The sequence below is a fragment of the Phalangium opilio genome, unplaced genomic scaffold, assembly GCF_054372755.1.
Source record: "Phalangium opilio isolate 3A_F unplaced genomic scaffold, DU_Popi_V2 ptg000070l_1, whole genome shotgun sequence".
Classification (NCBI taxonomy): Eukaryota; Metazoa; Arthropoda; class Arachnida; order Opiliones; family Phalangiidae; genus Phalangium; species Phalangium opilio.
The window spans coordinates 6,648,274-6,669,586 of NW_028324182.1; the positions used below are offsets into that span (position 1 = coordinate 6,648,274).

Here is a 21,313-nt window from a genome sequence, read left to right on the forward strand (position 1 = left end):
GCGAACCCCCCCCTCCTACCACTTGCTTTGTGCTGGTAAAGGGCTTATTAACTAGAAAACACGTGCATATATATAGTTATAGGCCTACCTTCGCGTTTTAAGGGAACCTGCTGTTTCTATGCTCTAACTCGTATATGCATTATTTCCGAGGTTCGCTTGAATAACTTTCATTTTTATTTTTTTTCATGTATATCATTTTGTATCGCGGTTGCTTTTACACCAAAATTCTCCGCTCTCTGATGATTTAGAGCGAGTTATGTTGTTGATAAATGTCTAAACCTAGTTATCCGATGTATTACGGTAGGCAAAGTGAACTAGCTTTGAACTATTTGGAAAGTAATTGGGACTCAATCAGGAGTTTGTTTCGAGCCAATGTGTCTAGTCCCGAACATTTTTTTCGCTTATTACGTGGTAAGCCAATTTTTGAGGAAATAGATCAATGCGAATTATCGAAATATAAATTTGTTTTCACCTGCCCCTTTAATGACACCTTCCGCGAAGTAGTCCCCAAGGTTATTTGCGAAATTTTAAATATTTTAGGGTTAACTAAGATGGAAGTTTCGGTCCTTACGCTTTGAATTTAAATCATTTAATTATTTTCTTCATTTAATCATGGAAATATATTTTAAAATATTTATAAACGTTAGTGAAAATTTATTAATGGCAGTAAATTCTGCTGTTTACTTCTTTTTAGCTGACGTTTTATATCTGCGTGGAGGTATAGTTTTTATGTCCTTGCCGCGGTAAAACGTATTTCGATTTGCAGTTTGAGTTGTTATAATAAGTTGTATGATTTTATTGGTGTCAAGTTTTGAAACGATTCATTGATAAAATCATCACGTAATATAGTTATTTTTGATTGGGTATTTATACAGGGTGTACATACAAAATTGGTGGTTGAACCGACTGTTTTGAATGGGAAATGTTTTATAAAATTTATTTTAATTAGCACCATCTTTCAGTTTCATGCTTAATTTTAATGTTTAATTTGCAAAACACTCTAATCATAAATTGTAAACGGTGGCTGTCAGGGACGTTTCGTTTTCAAGTCAAACTTACTGTACTTCAGTTATACCACCCTTTTTTAAACACTGTGAAGAGTAGTATAAATTATACTAGAATTACTCTGTCACTCATTAATTACCGCAGCTGAACCACTTGTTCCGCGACGTTGAAACTCCTTTTGTATAGAACAATATTGATCTTAAATAAGTTTCATAGAACAATAGAGACCTGAGATATCCGAAAATTATTTATTACATTGGCCCTTTAAAGGTCAAGTGAATCTGTTTTGGGGTCTATCAGTGGCGAGTAGAATTCTTAATGAAGATGATGTCTCTCTCTCTCTCCGTCTATATCTCCTTCTCCGCGCCGCGCGCTCTTGGGTTTCTTTCGTTAACTCCTCGCGTGCTACCCAGACTGCGGTCGACTTCCCATCATCCTTCGCCTCCCTAATTTTTTTACTTACTTCGCTCCCGGTCTCCTAAATTGAAAGCCACTGTACCTATATTATTGATTGCATTTCCACTCCCCTACCCTACACTACAATCCTGTTATAGACCTCTGTCTACTTCTTCGTTATTCAATTAAGTTATAAGGTTCATTAGCTAATTTATTTTTGAACCCGAAATTTTAGTATATCTTGTCAGTTTGATCGAGTTTATTGTAGCCTATAAGATAGTGAAATTTAGAGAAATAGACACAAAGTAGTGGTAGACCTAGAAAATACCTGTCCGGAGACCCTTCCCACAATTATTTTAAGTTGCTTTATGAGTTTTTGAACATAATTAGACGTTTATAGCATTAAATATTTTAGATGTAATCAGGGATAGATTTAATTCTAGAAGTAGGAATGGAGAACGGTTAGTATTTACTTCAGTCCGACTCATAGCCCAGTATAGAGCCCCTCCCTTCAACACGTAACGAAAATTTTAAATTATCTTATTGGCTCACTTAAACTACGTCTTGATGACGTTGCTGACGAGGACGGAGAAAAAACATAATTACTTTTTACCTCTGTCGCCATAAACCGCCTCTTCTTTCTTACCCCTCCGTCCCGTGGAAGGGGGTCCGGGACTTTGACGCGCGCCCAGATTACTCTGTTCTCCATTCCTACTTCTAAAATTTAATCTATCCCTGATGTAATGATGCCAAAACGTTATAAAAATAGGAAGTAAAACAGTACCAACAAACCTAGCTTGATATAAACGTAAGTGTTTGCGATATTTTATGACAAAATTCAAAAATAGCAGCTCTGACAATTTTTCCTTTTTTAAAAATCTCCCTCCTCCGATACTTTTTTTTTAAATTCCGGAAATTGTTGGCGGATAAAGGGGTGGAACAAGGAAGTTTAAGGCGGAGTTGGACGGCAAAAATCTTCCAATAGTCTCTCCTCCACTCTTTCGCTCCTCTCCTAAACTCGTGAAACGCGGAGAACTCGACGCACGCCGCTGGCCATCAAACAAGAGAAGGCTTAAAAACTCTTTCGCATGCAGAACAGGCTAGCTAGAATAAAACAGGCAAATCGGAGGAGAAAAGAAAAAACTTCCCTCGAATAATCCGGAGAGGAAGACGCGGGAAAGAAGGGAAGCGTCTTTTCCGCCTTCGTTTCTCGGAGTCTGCGCTTGCGCTATTGAAGTTGCTCAGACTTCGTTCGCGTTCATTCGTCCGTTCCGTTTTTTCCTTAGATCTCTTGATTTTATTTTTCCTTTTTATCTTCTTTTTTAATCGATTCTTCTTCTACGATCTTCTTCTTTCTGTTTCGAGTCTATTCTAGAACCGTCTTTGTTCTTTTCTCGATCGATTTATTTTTAAATCAACATCGAAGCCAACCAAAATCATTCGTTCTTAGTTTCCTTAACAAAAAATTATGTTCTAAAATGGAGTCTTTATGTATAGAGACTCCGTCGTAGCTAGTTGTCATTTTACGTGCGTGTTTAACCATCCTCACTCTTTCGAAACAGAGGCCAAAACATGGCGAAAGTTTATAATATTGTATAAGGTATGATAAGAAACATCATTCGATATGATTTATAAATATCTCGTTTCATTGCTTAATAGTTCCGTTATGGAACGGAATTTTTGGGTTTTTTTTTATAAAGGATAGATTTAAATTCGATCCCCCGTTAACTTTTGTTCTTAAGCAAATCAAGAAAATTGTAAATCTTTTCATACTCAGTCGCCTAAATCACGCTCGCGTGAAATCGTACCACATCTTGAATACTATCAATCTTTTTTTACGTTAAACGTGCAAACGTCTGCCTAGCCTTTCTTTGAGTTCGGGTCTCCACGGGCATCAAGAGAGAGAGAGTGAGTGAGGAGAGAATCCAACTCTCTTTAGTAAGCGAGACGATCTTTAAAAGATTTGGCCCAATCTTTCGATCCTCGCAAAAAAAACGGAGCCGGAAAAGTGGTCCTCTACACTAAACTGAAAGTGAATTCACGCGAAGACAGTCGATTCCCCAAAAATTCATCACCCTGCTGCATACCTAAATAATACTCTTTAGAATATACGTAGAGAACTTCGGGATTATTTCTTTCTGATCGGGCCAATCTCTCGAAGATTGCATTTGGAATAAAAATCAGCTTTTGCAGATAGGAAGCAAATGGCGATCTAAAAGTCTCGCCTCGAAAAGAGAGGGCGATTCGTGGCTCCCTATAATCCTGGCGGCTCTGTCGTTTTGTCATTGTCGATGCCCTTTGCCCCCGCGCCCTATTCTAACCCCCAATAGCCTACAGTACCCACTCGCATTCTCTCTCTGCTATTTTCTACACCCTGAACAGCTTGGACTATTTTTTTTTTCTTTCCTCATGTACTACAATCGCGTTCCATACAAAACTACAATCTCAATCCCGAAGAAGCCATCAGAATTCCGATAGGAAAATCGACGATTTTTGGTAGGGAAATTAGTACCTTTCTAACGTTGCAATTGAGAATAGTTTCGAGTCAGTCAGATTTGAAAGGGAAGAAACTAGACCCTGAGATTTTCGTGAGCCTTATTCCTGAAATTAAAGCAATATTGTGTACTATTACCAATTATTTTCCCAAGTCGTTATGGAACAGAAGAAGCAGCTTACAGAACATAATTAGTATCTTTAAATCATTCACATCGGTCAACTGAAATCTCAGGGAAAAAGAGACCCTACAAGATTTGTACGACACTCTCTTAAGCCTATTTTTCTATCGCATTAAGCCAGATTGAATCTCGTAGGCATCATTGCGTATTAAACACTAGATATATTTAGTTTAACAACACTTAAGCCTAAAGGGTTTCGAAGGTTTATCTTGGTCGTAGATCAGACTACCTGCATCGCGTTAAGTGATATAGTTTCTTTGATATTTCGTCTTGGAATTAAGTTTCGATATATATATATATATAAATGTAGAGAGGAGAGTAGAAATAGGCCTATTTTGTAGAGCGCGACTACGACTACCTCGCTTTGGAGTGATAGATCTGTTTCATTGGGTGAGCGAGAAAGCGGAAGCTCGTTCATCTCACTCTCTTTTTTGTCCAGCGCGAGAAAAAGAGCCCTACCATTCTCCCCATCTTCCATCCTTCATCCTCCAACACCATCTCGCCTTCAATGAGCCCCCCCCACCCCCCCCCCAAAAAAAAGAAATCCCCTCGTTTAGGGCTAGCAAAGGCCCATGCGGAATGCGAAACGTCTTACCCCCTTTCTATCTGCTGGCTATTTAGATGTATCCGACTCTCTTTTTCCCCCTTTTAGTTGCAGCTTTCGTTTTGGTTCTACGGCCAATTTTCTCCGGGTTTTTTTTTTCCTTCCGAGTCCCCTACGCGTTCCGCTTTTCTAAACTAATTAGATAAAAGTGCCGATTCTCTCGCCCTGCCTTTTTTCTTTAGTTCTTTTCGCATTCGACCTCATTTCATTAATGAAAACGAACTTTTATTGCCAATCTGTTTTTTTTTCTTTTACCCTACGTAGCTTTCTTTATTTGATAAATTTAAACAGTACCTAATTTAAATTGCCATTTAAGTTTTAGAATAAATAGCTTTATAGTTCAATTTACCTTTTATTTTATTATAGAGCTAATTGTTTAATCAACAATTGGCCAGTTGGGTTTAAAAACTGTCAAAAGGAGATGATCTAAAAGGACATAGCTTTCCAGCCTAGGAATGAGGGTATTGTGTGTCAGGTTATCTCTAACGAACGTCTCATCTCGAGTGTTCCTAAAACTTGATATCCCAAGGCTAGGCCGAATGTATTTACTGTAGAGTAAGTGGTAGTTGAACACCCAAAGTTTTTCTCTACTAACATTTTTTCTCGGCGCCAACTAACATCAGCCGCGGAAAGCTGGCTCTCACTAAAAAAATTCCACCCCCCTTAAAAAATGTACGAAACTTGTGATGAGCTTTTCGGCCAATAGAGACGTAGATCCGCTCGCGTAGATCTAAGGCGATCGGAGTTTACGTTATGGCGGAGCAAGTTAGGTTTAAATGTATTAATTTAGAAATGGATAAAGGGCTCTCAAAACAAACTCAGAGTATTTCCGTGCCAGAAAAATATAATTCCGTCGGCTTCTAATTAAGTCGAATTAATCACCCTCTTTAAAAACGTTTGCACTCCACACGATACACCGTTGCCATAAAAAACGGAAACACCGTGCACTTGGATGAACCCTCCATGCTTGAACTTACTCGGATAAAAAAATTAACCCCGCCTGTTTTACTTCACTCTCCACCGCTGTGGGGCGCTGCTTCAAAAGCTCGTTCTCGGTCGTGGCCGATATTTTAGAAATTTTATCTCTCCATTCACGCGAGCTCCGTTGGGAACTTTAAAAAGCTTAACGTCAGAACTTTCAGACACAGAGGCTACGGCAAAAAATCTTACATAGGAACTTGGTGTAAGATTATTCTACTTGTGAAACTGTATAAATTTAATTAATTTAATCTTAATCAGTTGTGTCGCGAAAGTTAAATTACACATTGGTGCTATAATAGCGAGTCAAAATCATCAAAACCAAGGAGGCAATTGTGTAAATGTTAGAGTAGAGGCGACGAGAAATTTTGTTTTTGCGGCACCATAATTGTTTCTTCGAAATGTTTTCAAGGGACTCTTGTAGGAATGTTTCAACCTCTCTGCATCGGTGTTCAGGTTGAAGCCGGACTACAGAAAGCCCGATCCACCAAAAGCCCCATTATTTTGCGCTAAATGTCCAACCCCTCAGGGGAACCTTTACCGAAAAGATAAAGCTAGGTTCTATACTCGTAATTTGTGTGTGATGTAACCGAGAAACAGTCGCGTGTAAAAATATATTTTGTGTCTGGACACACTCCTGTTTACGAAGGGGACAACCTTGAAGCTCGTTCAACCCACACGCCTCGTGACTTGTGTCAGTTGAAACCAAGCGTGCGTTGATATCGCGGGGACACGTTAGGTCTAACTGTCTAGAAGTATTCCTAGAACTTGCTCTCCTCGCTCATACGAGGAGTGAGGGTGTAAAAAATCGTACGTTCAGGCGCCATAGATTCGGACACCCTTTTTTCTTTTAGACCGTCAGGTCGAGCCGAGATTTGTATGCGAAACCGTTAGGTCCTTTCGAAGTCCGAGGCCAAGTCAGCCAGAATTGTCTCCCTTTTTTGTTCCGGGCATTATTGCAGTCGTATTCCGAGATCGTGTTATGAATACTCAATTTTATAAAAATGAGGTACGAATTTTTTAGCCTCTCTGACTTTTTTTAACTTCGCTATTATCTGTTTTTCGTACGAGGAAATGAGAGTTCATTTCTTGTGGTAGATCCAAAGACGAAGTTTCTTTATCTGGTTGTATCAATCAAAACTAAAAAGTATCTTTGGTTTCAACTCAAAATGAAAGAAAAACAGAGTCCATTTTGAACAAGAGGAAGGTCCTACCTACCCTTGGTCCCTGTCCAAGACTAACTTGGCTGTAGTTAATGGTATAGTCAGAGACCGTCTGTTCGCGTGGCTACTTGCCGATAAAAAGTCCAGGGTGAAAAAGAATTGTTCCCGCTCTCATTATATATCACGTGGTAGACTTAGAAGAGGGTGTTTTTAGGTCACTCTGGGGAATTTGGGGGGAAGTCTTGACTCGCCAATGTAGTTTTGGGGAAAGTCAATTTCTTATTGCGGCCCTTGAAAATAACTTTCACGGTCATACTCTAACATACGACTGGGTTGGCTGACCTCTTAGTTTTTATGTGAGAAAAATGTTTAGCGTATTGTTGTTAGTGTTTGCGAGGGGTAAACCACTTGCGTAGTCACGCGTACTTTCGTCCATTTTGGATTATTAAGAAATTCTGCTTAAAATTAGGTTTAACACACGAAATCAAATTCAAAATTCTCTATTACTGTTCTAATTTCACCAAATTGGGTTAGAAAATACCAAAACATTTGTTGAAAGCCAATGTCTCGCAATTATGATGCTGAACTCGTATTGGTAAATTACCTCACTGACATCTAAAACGACTGGTGAAAATTGGCTACACCAGAAGTAGGCCATAATTTACGAGAATCAGTTACGTTTTGAAAACGAAACGTTAGTCTCTCGGAAATTAGGGACAACCATACGAAACTTATAATACTGAAGAATTCATAAATAGTTTATCACGACCTCCAAAACTCAAACAGTATGCAGTAACTTGATCGGTAAAATGATTTTATTTGCAAACGTTTATCCAAACGTATCTGTATTTGTTGGTATAATGTTTAGTACTACTGTCTGTAGCAAAACACGCTTATTTCTTGGTTTCCTCAGTAGACCCCCCCCCCCCGATTCTTCCAAAAATTGCTGGATCCGAAAGTTTTTGTGTTTTTCTGCACTCTTGCAGTTAACGAGGAAATGAAATTGTGTAAACTATTTTGTTCTCGTCTCTTCTTTTCTCCGTCTTTTCTTTTCGTTAAGAAACCGTAAGAGATGAAAGAGGATTGTAGGCAAGATGAGGTTGCGACGGAGGATGGGAGTTTACTGGTCGAAGCATCTTGCTGACGTTTAGTTTTTTTTCCTTCTCAGTTTCATGGGTTCTTTTCAGCTTCTCTTTCAATTTCTTAGGTCTTTCCTTTTACTAACCTGGTGTAATTCGAGTGTAATTCTATTTTTAAAATGATTTACGAGTTATGAACATTCTTTTCAATTAACTATCTTAGTTTCCATAGTTTAGTCGTATTTAAACCATATATTAAACAATATGATAATTGCGCCCATGCAGTTTGGTTACATTATTGCCAATGAAATTCTCTAGGGCTCGAAGCTTGAAGGCAAATCAAAATTTTGGTTTCCAGCGTGACTTTTGCTTCTCGGACCTCGAGAAAGTTGACCTTTAACGCGTAGCGTATATAAGACGGTCAGGTTTATATATATATATATATATATATAGTTGGTCTCCTTGTCCGAAATTTGATTTCTTTTTCGGGGGTTTGATCGGGTGTCTTTCTTCCTTTCCTTCCCTTCAAAAGGTTATATCCCCTCTTTGGCAAGTTAGGTGTCCCCCCCTCCCCCATCCTTTGGAAATTTTTCTTCTTCCAATCTGACACCGCGAGGATTCGGACGGTTCGGGCAAAATCAATTGGCGGGGCTCTAGAGTGCGTTTTGCACTTTCATTTAACGTGATTGATTCGCCATTGACAGCTCAAGTAAGGGACGAAGATGGTGTAGGGCAAGGCGAGGTGGGGCCAGGGCGCCCACTGTTGGGCGGAGTGGGCAGAAGAGAGAGACCTAGACTCCTAGAGCATCCGTCCGAGCTATTTCCCGGGTTTTTTCGGCGCGTAGTTAGGGAGCCCGGAAAACTCGGCGTTGCCTGCCCCGGTAATGTTAGGTTTCAGACTCTCCGCTCTAGAGTTAGCTAGCCTAGTATCTCTGGGATTTGAGGGGTCGAAGGTTAAGAGAGAGCCGGCGTGGGTGGTGGCCCAACTAGAGAGAGAGATGGACGCACTCCCGCTTCCTCCCCCTTCTCGGACGTCTGGTGTCGGGTCCCCGATTTTTTAGCTTCTCGAAAATTCAATTTGCACCCAAAAAAGAGAGAGAGCGGGAAAAGTGGCATTCTACTTTAGTGGGAGGGGACGCGTGCTCGAGTACTTGCCAGACTCCTTTTAATGTCGGAAAAGGCGCGAAAACGAATATGTCCAGGCACCTCTTTCCAGCCCCCTCATCTCTATCCCTGATTACAAAGAATTAATATAATCGCTCAAGAATAATGAAAGTAATACTAGAGGCCTAAGCTAGTCGCTATTTCTCGTATTTTTCTAGCAACTCTGTTTTTGTTTAAAATTTGTAACTTTGGTCCTAAAGCCAAAAATGCTAAGGAAAAACGCGACTCTGCAACTGCATCTTTAAATATCGCAATGCTATGTATTCCTGAAAGTAGTTATTATTCATGGGAGAATTTGGTTAACTCTTACAATTACTGAAATATGGAGCGTAGCGGAAATAATACTGGGATTTTTTTCCCCGAACGTTTTTTTTTTTGTCCGATCGGACCGGAAAAGACGTATTTAGGCCAATGATAACTTACAATATCCATTCCCCCTCCCACAATTGACGTATTAGGCCTATTTTCATGTTTCTTATTGATTTATTCTTTATTTCCCAAAATCGTTTTTAATACTGATGGGAAATGATAACTTAACGTGGTTGTTTTTTTGATGTATTTGCAGATGCAGGAATGAACGGCGATTTATCCAACGATACCCAAGACAGTATTACTAGTCACGACTCAGCTGACCTTGGCCAAGATGGAGACAGTGTGGATTCCGAAAAAGCTCTCAATCTTGTCAGTTTCAATTTTAAATTTAAACAGTACCTTTTAATTGTGACAGTTCAAATCTTGAATCTTATTTAACGACGGTGTAGAATGCCTCTGTCATTTAGGTCCCAAATATATTTTAATGTAATTAATTTTCGGTACCGCATTACCATTACGCGAATGAACGATTCTAAACCTTGAGCATTCCCTTTGAAAGTCGATTAGGATTAGAACAGTTCAAAGTCAATTTGTAACTGAGTGGGATGTTGCTTTCTGTTTGATTGGGTTTAGGCCATGGACGAAGACGAAGACGACGAAGAAGGGCTTCCGTTCGACGCGACAGTCCACCATCATCCATTCGCGGCGCATTCGGGTCCCGGGGCGACTCACCGGACGTCTCAGTCGAACGCGGGTGGTGGTGGAAGCGCCAGAAGTAGTGGGGGCACGCCCAACGGTCAAGCGACGACGATGCCCAACCTTTCTACCTCGAATCATTCTTCTCCTACTTCTTCCGTCTCGTCCGGAGGCCCGGGTTCCCAGCAACATTCACCGGCCTCGTCTTCGGCGGGGGCGGGAGGAGCGCTTCCGGCCAGTCCGCCCTCCTCTCTCTCGCCTTCCGGTATGACGGCGGCGGCGTTGGTGGCGGCTGCCGCTGGACAGTTATCGCTTAACCAGGTATGGCGTTGATAGAATACCTTCATAACGTGTTAAATGCGTATTTCGTAACTCTAATATTTGATATCTATCTATCTATCTATATAGTTGATGGTTGCCGGGGCTCAAGGTCAGCAACCCATGCTCTTACCGGCTCAACTGGCGCAGCAGTTACAATTGGGGAAGGTTCGTATTCTAGGCTAGATTTGGAGCTGGATCAAATTTAGGTTGTTTAAAACGTGGATTAATAAGGTTTTGGTTGTATCCGATTTTCAGTTGAACCCTCAAGACTTCCAGCAGTTCCAGCAACAGCTCCATCAACAACAACAGAACCTTCAGAGTATGCAGCAGTTTGTCTTTCTACCCGGTCAACTACCTGCCAACGTTCAAGCCCAGCTTTTTCTTCAAAACCAGGTTGCGCTGCCTCGTTCCTCTTCTTTAAAATTTCTTCCATTGGCGTGTGACGCGTCTAATTTATAATTGGTTTAACCTTGGGTTGGTTTTATTCCTAACAGGGTTTGCTGCAACAGGGCATCATGCAACAAAGTCTTCAGAACCTTCAACTTCAGGCGAGTCAAGCGGCCGCCTCTCTTCCTCAATCTGTCCTGTCCACGCAAGCGGTGGCCGCTGCCCATCAGCAACTTCAGCAACTGCAACAACAAAAGCAACAGCAACAACAACAACAGCAGCAGCAGCAGCAACAACAACAACATCATCAACAAGCTCAACAGCAGCAGCAAACGACGCCCGCGCAGGCGCATCAGGCACAGAGTCAGTCCCATCAGCAACATTCGCCTCATAGTCAAAAAGTCAACTCACTTCTGCAAATTAAGGTAGGTTCAAATTGACATTCGCCCCCTTGTTCGATGGGCCTAATAAATAATTCTCCAGCGCTTTTTTAAGCCATCCGTAACTCATCACGTCAAGTCGCGACCTAGTGAACCCAGTCCCGAAGAAATGACGGACCTAGAAGAACTCGAACAATTTGCCAAAACCTTTAAACAAAGGAGGATAAAGCTAGGTAGGTCAAAATTTTCAGGGAATTTCCAGAGTGTTTTTATTCCGCGCGCCACTAGTCGAGCTTTCCGAATATGAACGCGCTCTTGTCTTTTTGCTTTTATTCGCGATAACGTAGGTTTTACTCAGGGCGACGTCGGGTTGGCCATGGGCAAACTCTACGGGAACGATTTCAGCCAAACGACCATTTCGCGGTTCGAGGCGCTGAACCTGAGTTTTAAGAATATGTGCAAATTGAAGCCACTTCTCCAGCGGTGGCTCGAAGACGCGGACGCATCGTTGAACAATCCGTCGGCGCTGACCAACGCTCACACGACCCCGGAATCGATCGGGAGGCGCCGCAAGAAGAGGACGAGTATCGAGACGAGCGTTCGCGTGGCGCTGGAGAAGGCCTTCGTTCAGAACCCGAAACCTACCTCCGAAGAGATTACTATGTTGGCTGACAGTTTGTCCATGGAGAAGGAAGTGGTGCGGGTTTGGTTCTGCAACAGGCGCCAGAAGGAGAAGAGGATCAATCCCCCGCCGGGAGGCATGTCCGCCTCTCCTCCTCTATCGTCGCCCGTCGGATCGCCCGTGCCCTTGGCCCTGACGGGCGGCAGCGCCTTAGCCCTCGGCGCCACCTCCACTAACGCCACCGCCTCGGCTACCTCGTTGTGTATCGGTTCGGCATCGCCCACCCACTCCCGGGCAGCGTCGCCCCCCATGGGAGGGGGAGGCGTGGGAGGCGCCTTGCCCCCTCTCGGTTCAACCGTCGGAGGCGGCTCCCTCCGACCCCTTCAAATACACGCCTCTTCTTCTAGTTCCGCTCAACCTGCTACCTCAATCAACCCGGCGACAACCATCAATACCTCAAGCGTCATCACGAATCGGGTCCCGCCCGCGCTTCTCGGCGCCTCCGTCAAAACGGAACAATAGTTCCTTCTTATTAATTAATTAATAATTAAGTTAATTAAATACGTCAACACGAACGAAATTATAGAAAACCCAAAATTATTAACGAATAATGCCCCTGATCCTCCCTCAACCGAGTTTATATTGGAATAATATAATAGGAGAATCGAAGGATGGTGGAAACAAAATTATCTATTTTTACCATTTCATCTTTTTTCGAAAGATTATTAAACCGAGATAGGTTTTCACGCCGATTCTCGCAAAGATTATAGATAAAAACGTCAAAAAAAAAATAGTTTTAGAATTAAAATGTTGGCCATAACACAGTTCCTATTATAAAGAAATTCATATCAGATCCATAAGAAAAGTCAATATGTTGTAAAAATAATATTCGAGCTCTTTATCGGCCTTGCTGTAAATTAATACGCGGAGATGCGATTGATTTCTGTTTTATTCTTAAACATCGAATCGCGGCTCGGGATATATATCTGAAAAATAACGCGACCATCCAGCCAGCCAAGCGCTGCATGTTTTCGCCATACTTTTTTCCACCACCAAAAGCAAAAAAGCAAAAAAAAAAAAAAAAACTTCGATCGTGCGCTAATATTCCCAGTTGCGATTCATTTTTAAAGGAATTTTTTAAATTTTAAGGTTTTTTTTTTTTTTTTTTTAATATAAAATCGAATCAAGAGCTCTCTGCGGCAACTCAGGGAACAAACAAACAAACAAACAAATAAACGTGGCGTTGTACCTCAATTTACACAACGCGATATAAATTAATATAATTACCCCCCCCCCCCTAATTAATTAACCCGAAAATTTTTAATAACCAACCACGCTTCGTTTTGGCCAGTTTTATTTAATTTTAATCCCGAGAAATAATTATTAATTTTTATCAATTACCATTATCCCATCGATGTCCAGTTTCTTAAGTTAATTTTTCACCAATTTACCCCCCCCCCCCTTCCACTGCCAACCGTTAATTTTTTAATTATGCCTAGAAAATTAACATCCCGAAAACCGTGTATAAAATTTAAGGCAAAAAAAAAAAAAAAAAAACACTAACTATAAATATTACAAAACTCTGGCTACCTCAAAACTTATTGGAAAAAATTTAAAGAGAAATTTTTTCACATTTTAAGTTTATAAAAAAAATATGGTAATCTCATACAAAAACAAAAAACAAACAGGTAAATATATTATATATATATATATAAATATATGTATAAGGTAAAAAAAAAATATAGTTACAAATTTCTAGCTTCTCCGTTTTTTGTATTAGCGCTGCGTGTTTTAGAGTTTTATGAAAAATTTCAAAACATTTTCGCAGCAGCCAATGCCACTCTATAATACCTCATCAAAAAAATTGTCTGGTAGCTTAAAAACGTATAAGAAATATATATATATATTAAAAACAGTGTGGCAGATTATGTTAACACACTACATAAACTAAAAATTTGCCAGACTATGAAATAGAACTGCAAGTGAAAATTTCAAAAAAAAAAACGAACTATAAAACTATAGTGTGTTGATGCGGGTGAGCGGAATTTTTTGAAAAATTTTCCAAAATATTTCAAAATTTCTGCGGAGGACTATAAACTTTTTCAAGGACCGCCGAAAAATTGTGAAAAATTTTTTTTTTTCAAAAATAGGATTGAAAAAAAAAAAAAAAAAAAATGCTCCCAACGTTTTAAATATAATGATTATTGAGCAAAATTTTTGAGGGACGAAAAGTTTCAAAAAAATATAGTTGAAACTTAAGATATTTTACGGAATTTTTTTATTTGACAATTTTTTTTTTTTTTTACGTTAGTTCAGTTTTTTTTAAACTAACACGAATTTGGTCGGAAATTAATTGTATTTAAAGTTTAGGTGAGTAATTGAATGGCTCAAAAAAAAATATTTGGAAATTATGTTGTTATAAAAAAGTGACCCCTTTTTAATCAGTTTAAAAATTAAACCTTCATTAATCTCATTAAAAAAAATTTTAAATATTAAACGGTTTGAAAATACGGTGGAAAATATCGAATGTATATAATTTAATTAGGGCGTAATATTTAATGAGATTTAATTTAATGAAGGTTTATAATTATTAGGTCCAAATTTTCATTCTTCGAAAAGGTTTTTACATAATTCAAAGTTTATTATTTACGTATTTTTTAAAAAATCATTAAAAAAATTAAGGGGCAATTAAATTAATCAAAAAATGAATCAAAAATAGCTTTGAAATCAACAAGTGGATGGAAAAAAAAAACCGATCGAGGAAATTCAACAAACGTAAGAAATTCGACCACGAAAATAATTTTTTTTTTTTTTTTTTTTTTTAATTTTAATTTTCGAAACATATAAATTAAGAAACATTTTTTAAGCAATTCGTTTTTTGGTACGACTGTTTTTTTTTTTTTTTATTAAGAACTGAAACTAGAATTTTGACCCTGATTTTGCTCACAGAAACGCAACGCGTTAAGGGTATTGATAAAAAAACGAACATTTAAACCTAAAAAAAAAAAGCAAAGGTGTCCTACAATTTAAATAGAAGAAAAAACATTTAAACAAACAAAAAAAAAAAACAAAACGATATACGGGTTTTGCATTTTCCCGAAAATTGTTCTAAAATATTTAGACAATTGAACGGATATGCGCATCTTCAAACATTATTTTTTCATTGTGGCTATATAATAATTAAAAGAAAAAAAAGAAATACAATATTGTAGAAGTTAACGGGAGAAAATCTTGTTTTTCTCTTCGTCTTTATAAATACGTGTAATACGTCAAAAAAGTAAAACTCTCAGGGCTAAAGCTTCTGGTGGGGTGCATCACCATACGTGATACAAACTCAAAACTCTTCGGTAAAAAACAAAAAATTATATTTGAGCTAAAATAGATATGCGGGTTTTTTCGTGTAGTAGTTAAAATGCTATTTAATATAGAGAACAATATCCCCAGGTTTACCCATATACCGCCGCGTCAATATTGTGAAAAACAACAAAAATACCTTAAAATACAGTCATTTTTTTATTAAATTTAAATTAAATATATACCCTATATTCCCCTGTAATTGTTTTAAAATATTTTTATTTTTAAACATACGTGATTCAAACTCAAAAATCTTCAAGGATTTTTTTTTCACTCAGGTTTAATACCACTACATTATTTTTCATTTTTTAACGATTTAATATTACGTTCAATAATTTATATATATTTATAGATTTTACTACGCTCATTTTTAGCTTCGAATTGAAAAAAACCGCGTTGAAATTCAGTAATTTTTTTTATAATTAAAAAAAGAAAAGAAAGACTAAATTTAAACGCACGCAGTTTTAATCAAATTAAAGCTTTTAATGAACTCCATCTTAATGTATATTAATTATTGACGTATGTGTCTTTTAAAATACAACACACCTCGGCCAATACTAAATCAAATACTATATATATTAAAAAAAAATAATAAATCAAATCCCCGATTTTGTAAAATATATTAAAAGAAAAAAAAAGAAAATAAATCAAAAAACTTCGTGTATAAAAATTTAAAGACTTAAAAAAACTCCCCCCAAAAACCCCCCATTTTTAGAGAGTAAAAAATAAAAAATAAAATAAAATAAAAATTGTTAGTTTTGTTATAGTAGTTTAAAAATGAAGATTTTTTGGAGTAAAAAAAAAAAAAAATAAATGCGATACCCTTTAAAAAATACCCAGTTTTTATATGATACACTGTATTTGAAAATGCAATAATGTTTGGGATTTAATTTATAAAATTCTTCGCGTACCTGCACACATACAAAAAAAAAACTACAAAAATACAAAAAATAACGAGAAACACTTAAACCTAATAGGAGAATGGTCAGTGAGAGTTGGCTGCCTTAAAAATATAAAAAAAAAATAATAACCAGCCCGTATTTTGGGGACAAATTTTAACTTTTAATTAGATATTAATTAATTAAAAAAAAAGGAAAAATTTCTTTCAAGTTTTCTCTTAAAGCGGTATTCGTGAGAATATTTTGGTTATGAATTTCATTACACTAAAAGACTTAGAATTTAACTATTACTTTTAAAGTCAAATTTCCAATCTAATAAATTTAATTCGGAATAAATAATTAATTTGATTTTACATTTAATATTATATAGCTTCTCTCGATTAACTTAAATAAAATTTTCATTAAATCAAAAACCTTAATTTTTAAATTTAACCAAATTTTCGCGACTATCGCTTTAAAAATATTTTAATTTTTTTGAAACGCAATTTTAAAAGAAAACCATGAAATTCTGATACAGAATTAATTTAATCATTTTTGAAAGAAAACCGTGTCTAATTTCCCAATAATTAAAATCCCCTAACTTCTAAATATATCTATTTAAAGGTATTTAATAAAACATTAGATTTATACAGATTAAATACAAAAAAACAAATCTTCAAAAAATATGAAAATAAACATTTTAAAAATACTGAAATAATGAAAGAAAAAGCATGATTAATCCTCGACCGTTTATATAATAATTAAAAAAAAAGATTATAAACAAAATATGGTGTGTGGGTTTAAAAATCTGGTTAGTGCAGGGATTTAAGCAATTAAAACCAACAAACGACTTTAAAAACTTTATTTTAATCAAAACGGGTCTCTTTTTTTGTTGTTTATTGTATACATTTTATTTCTGTATACTTCTTTTTCTTTTAAGTTTTTTTTTTTGTTTAATTTCATCCCTCATATTAATACATAATGTTACGTCACGTCAGTTTGGTCAAAAAAATAAAAATCTGTTCAAAAGAGTGCCAAAGAGAATGATAGGAAAAACCAATACGCTTTTTTCATTTTTTGAAATTGAAAATTGAAAAATTTGATGAAAACATTGATTCAGAAAGAGTGAATTGAAAAACAAATTACACAGTTTTGGGATTTCGAAAACTATACCACCGCGTAAATGAACCGGGGAATATATTTTAGACTTGACATTTTGTTAAAATCTTAATTAGTTTCTAGAAATTATTAATTAAATGCGTGTTTTATCAGCATTTCAGTTATTACGTAATAATTTTTAAAACTTTATTATAAAAAAGCACGTGTTAGGTCTTCGTCATCTTGTTTAAACAATAATATGAAACTAGCTTATTTAAATGAGCAATTAACTTCCAATTTTAAAAATCAATAACTATATTAATTAAACACGCCCTTATTTCTTCGTTAATTAGTTAAAAATATTTTAGTAATAATTTTCAAAACTTTATCAGAAAAAAGCACGTGTTAGGTCTTCGAGGTCTTCGTCATCTTGTTTAAACAATAATATGAAACTAGCTTATTTAAATAAGTAATTAACTTTCAATTTTAAAAATCAATAACTATATTAATTAAACACTCCCTTATTTCTTAGTTAATAAGTAAAAAATATTAATTTTAGTAATAATTTTCAAAAATTTATCATAAAAAAGCACGTGTTAGGTTTTCGTCATCTTGTTTAAACAATAATATAAAACTAGCTTATTTAAATAAGTAATTAACTTTAAATTTTAAAAACACGCCCTTATTTCTTAGTTAATTAGTTAAAAATATTTTAATGAGTCTAATAAAATGTCACGTCTAATAATATTAATTTCCCGACTGTTTGTTTAAAGGATAATATTTGGAAAGCAGTCAGAATTCCTCATTATCACTTTATTTATTAAACAAATAAACAAAAACCACCATCCACCATCCACCGTAAATATTAAAAATGTAATAAACTTTTCTGTTTTTAAATGAACTGTCATGGCCTTCCTTTCTGGTGCTTATTCGAAAGTTTAAAAAAAAAATTAAATGAAGAAACATAAAGTTCCTAAAGCTAAATAAACGAAATTAGCGTAATCAATCAAACAAATAAGTAAACAATTAACATTTCACAACAACACCACAATTGAAATTAAAAACGGTAACAGCTTTTTTTATTTTCTTTTCTGGTACATTAAAGGCACTAAAAGAAAAATATTTTGAAACGAAAATGTAGAAAATGTAAATCAGTTTAATTTTGTTTTAATTTGAAAACGTGGTACCGTATTTGAAATTAAAATTAAATTTAAATTTAAATGAAAATAAAAAGTTTACCTTAACCCCCCTCAAGTAACTTCTGGCAGGTATTTTCAAGGCTTTGAAAAATGGACATAATTTCAGGGATATTTCAATTGTCAAAAAATTGAAATAACATTTATTAAAAAAAAATACGTTTTTCAAAAGCTATAGATTATATTATGCTCGTACATTTTTCAAAATATTTAAAATGCATGACCAAACTACAAAATAAAATCGCGATTATATTAAATAAATAAATAAATAAATAAAAACAAAATGTCAGCCGAAACTCATAATTTTTCTTTTCATTTTTTGTTCATTATTGAGAAAATAAAATATTCATTAATTATCTTAAACATCAATTAACTTAATACTTCGAATTTTGTTGAAATCTACGCTCCCTTAATTCTTATGTAAAAGATGAAGTTTATAACAAAATCAAAAAAAAATGCGTTCTATAATTAACGAATGGGTCAAAATCAAATTGCAAAAGAAACTTAATTAAAAATTTAAAATCAATTAGCAAATCCTAAAAAAAAAAAAAGATTTTTTTTCGGTAAATATTTGTACATAAATGTACTTGAAAAATATTTAACAAAATAACATGGAAAAACCCCTTTTGTTATAAGAAAATTGTACGGGGGTACTTTTGTTAATTTTAATTTTAAATTTAATTGTGGAGAAAAATTGTAACTATAAAAAAAAAATCAAAAATTATAAATATGGCGAAACTTTGTCTTTCCATAAACTCATTGAAAATCAAATGAAAAATGGCAGACCTTTTATCATAGTAAAACAAAAAAAAAAAATACTCGAAAAAGGAAAATTAACATCAAAATTTTTAACAGAATTAATTAGCTTGGTTAATTAATTAATTAAGGACCAATTATGATTGGGAAATTTTTACCAACAATACACCCCCTTGACATGAGCACCAAATTCAAAACTTATCTACCATATTTTTTTGTTTGTGAATTAATTATCGAAACAACCAACACCATTTTTTTTATGTTATTTAAATCGTACCACATATTCAAAAAGTAAACAGTATTATTTACGCGTACAAATAGCGCTTCCCCCACCCACGCCCCAAAAGAGACACAACACATTCTCAAGAGAAAAATCAGCCACCATGCATAGTTGTTTAGTTAATTATAATTTTAATTAATAAGCTAATTTATACGAACGCGAAATAAAGAATTAAATCAAACTTTTTACTGAGTGTTATCGCGTACGTTTTAGGTGTGAAAACATTATTACCTCCCCCACCCACCCCATTGCAAAAACCTCAAAAAAACCCCCAAAATATCCAGTTAAATATATATTACATAAAGTAAATTTGTAACGTTGTTTCGTTTAAAACAAACCCTGAATCAAAAATATTGTAAAGAAAGTTTTAACGAAATAACGATACAAAAATTAATTTTAATCGCCAAAAATAAATGGTTCCTGTAAGGTAATTGAGAATTTATTGGCAACCCAGCGAAAGTTTTCCTTTTTATTAAGATTGGATTATTAATTTTTCCCAACTACGATCGAGTTGATGGAATCTGAAATATTTTAATTTTAAGCGATAAATTAAAAAACAGTTTTTAATTTCCCCCTAACGAGAAAACACGTCGAGCTATAGAAATTGCATATAGTTGTCAACGAAATATTGTACCGTTCGAGAAGATAAAAATTAACAACTTGTGCAAATTTTAAATAAATAATGTGTTAATTACCTTTAGACTGTAATATATGAAATATACTTGCGTTTGACAGTGTTATTTAACTGATTGCATTTAAAAATACAACCGGTAAAACTTCAAAAACAGATAAACACTAACAAACAAAGCTCAGGGTAGATGTGTAACTGTATAAAAAAACAAACAAACAAAAATATATATGAGTGTGAATTTCTGCCATCGGAACGGGTATTGATATAAACATAAAAACATAAAAAATGACGCCATCAATTTTCGTACTTTTTTCAAAGAAATTAGCACCCCATTCTCCTAATTGTTAAATTAGACTGGGGTCCAGTTTTATTTTTTATTTTTCGTTTTAATTATATAGTTTTGGTGAGATAAATATTTGAAAAATATCATCAGAGACATTTTTTCAATGAAACATTAAACAAACAAATAAACACTACCACCCTCATTTTGATTTTCAAAAAAACGCGAGAAAAAAATAAATAATAAGATGGTTACATTTTCTGAACTTTTCAAATTTTATTACATATAAAAAGAAATGCGTTGATTTATGAATTTTTTGTTTTAATTATTTCCATGGAAATATATTTGTGCGAATAATTAATAATTAATAAAAAATAATAAATGAATAATAAATGAAGAAACATCAAAATGATTTAAGAAGAAAAAAAAAATGAAATAATCTCGATAGACTGGAGAGTCGAAACCCAAGGTCCTAGTCACACGTACATTTACAATATTTTGAATTTCCTCATAATTATTTTTTTTTCTTTAGAAAACCCATTTAAATACAACCCGAACTTTAATTCCAACCTTTAGCTCATAAACATTCGCGAATTTGATGATGAAATTTCTAGGGCGAGTTAGGATTGAACCAAACGAAAATTGTGAATACCCATTTTTGTAATTATTACATTCGTAATTATAATCATTGTTTAATTTTAGTTTTTAATTAATCGTCAGAGCCGGAAATTAAAAGAAAAAAAAAACCGGTTTTTGATTATGTTATCAGGGAGATGGTTACATGGATGGCAATAAAACTGGAGGCTGATTGTCACAGATTGATCTATCATTTCCCTATTTCCCTCTGCCGATTTTGCTGCCATGACTCTCTCTATCCAAGCTCAACACTCTTCTTTGTCATTTGTGACTTGTCAAGCATTCTACTTTCTTAAAAATTTTCATTGTGCAGCTCTGACTGTCCGTGCACGTGGACGTCATAACCAGTTTGGGAAGGAAGTCTTAAGAGCCTTCACAAACCGGTCTCACTAGGGATAGATTTAATTTTAGAAGTAGGAATG

General features: G+C 35.3%; 1 protein-coding gene across 1 annotated transcript in view; it reads left to right on the top strand.

Moving 5' to 3' along the window:
- LOC149661311 (uncharacterized) overlaps positions 1 to 21,069 on the top strand; it is a 190,939-nt gene extending 169,870 nt beyond the window's left edge. The window contains exons 5-11 of the mRNA XM_089842783.1: positions 9,630 to 9,745; positions 10,010 to 10,393; positions 10,481 to 10,558; positions 10,649 to 10,789; positions 10,888 to 11,205; positions 11,264 to 11,393; positions 11,508 to 21,069. Of these exons, the coding sequence (XP_089698909.1) occupies positions 9,630 to 9,745; positions 10,010 to 10,393; positions 10,481 to 10,558; positions 10,649 to 10,789; positions 10,888 to 11,205; positions 11,264 to 11,393; positions 11,508 to 12,304 (1,964 nt within the window). The 3' untranslated portion in view covers positions 12,305 to 21,069. The remainder of the gene's footprint in view (positions 1 to 9,629; positions 9,746 to 10,009; positions 10,394 to 10,480; positions 10,559 to 10,648; positions 10,790 to 10,887; positions 11,206 to 11,263; positions 11,394 to 11,507) is intronic.
- Positions 21,070 to 21,313: the final 244 nt, after the last annotated feature.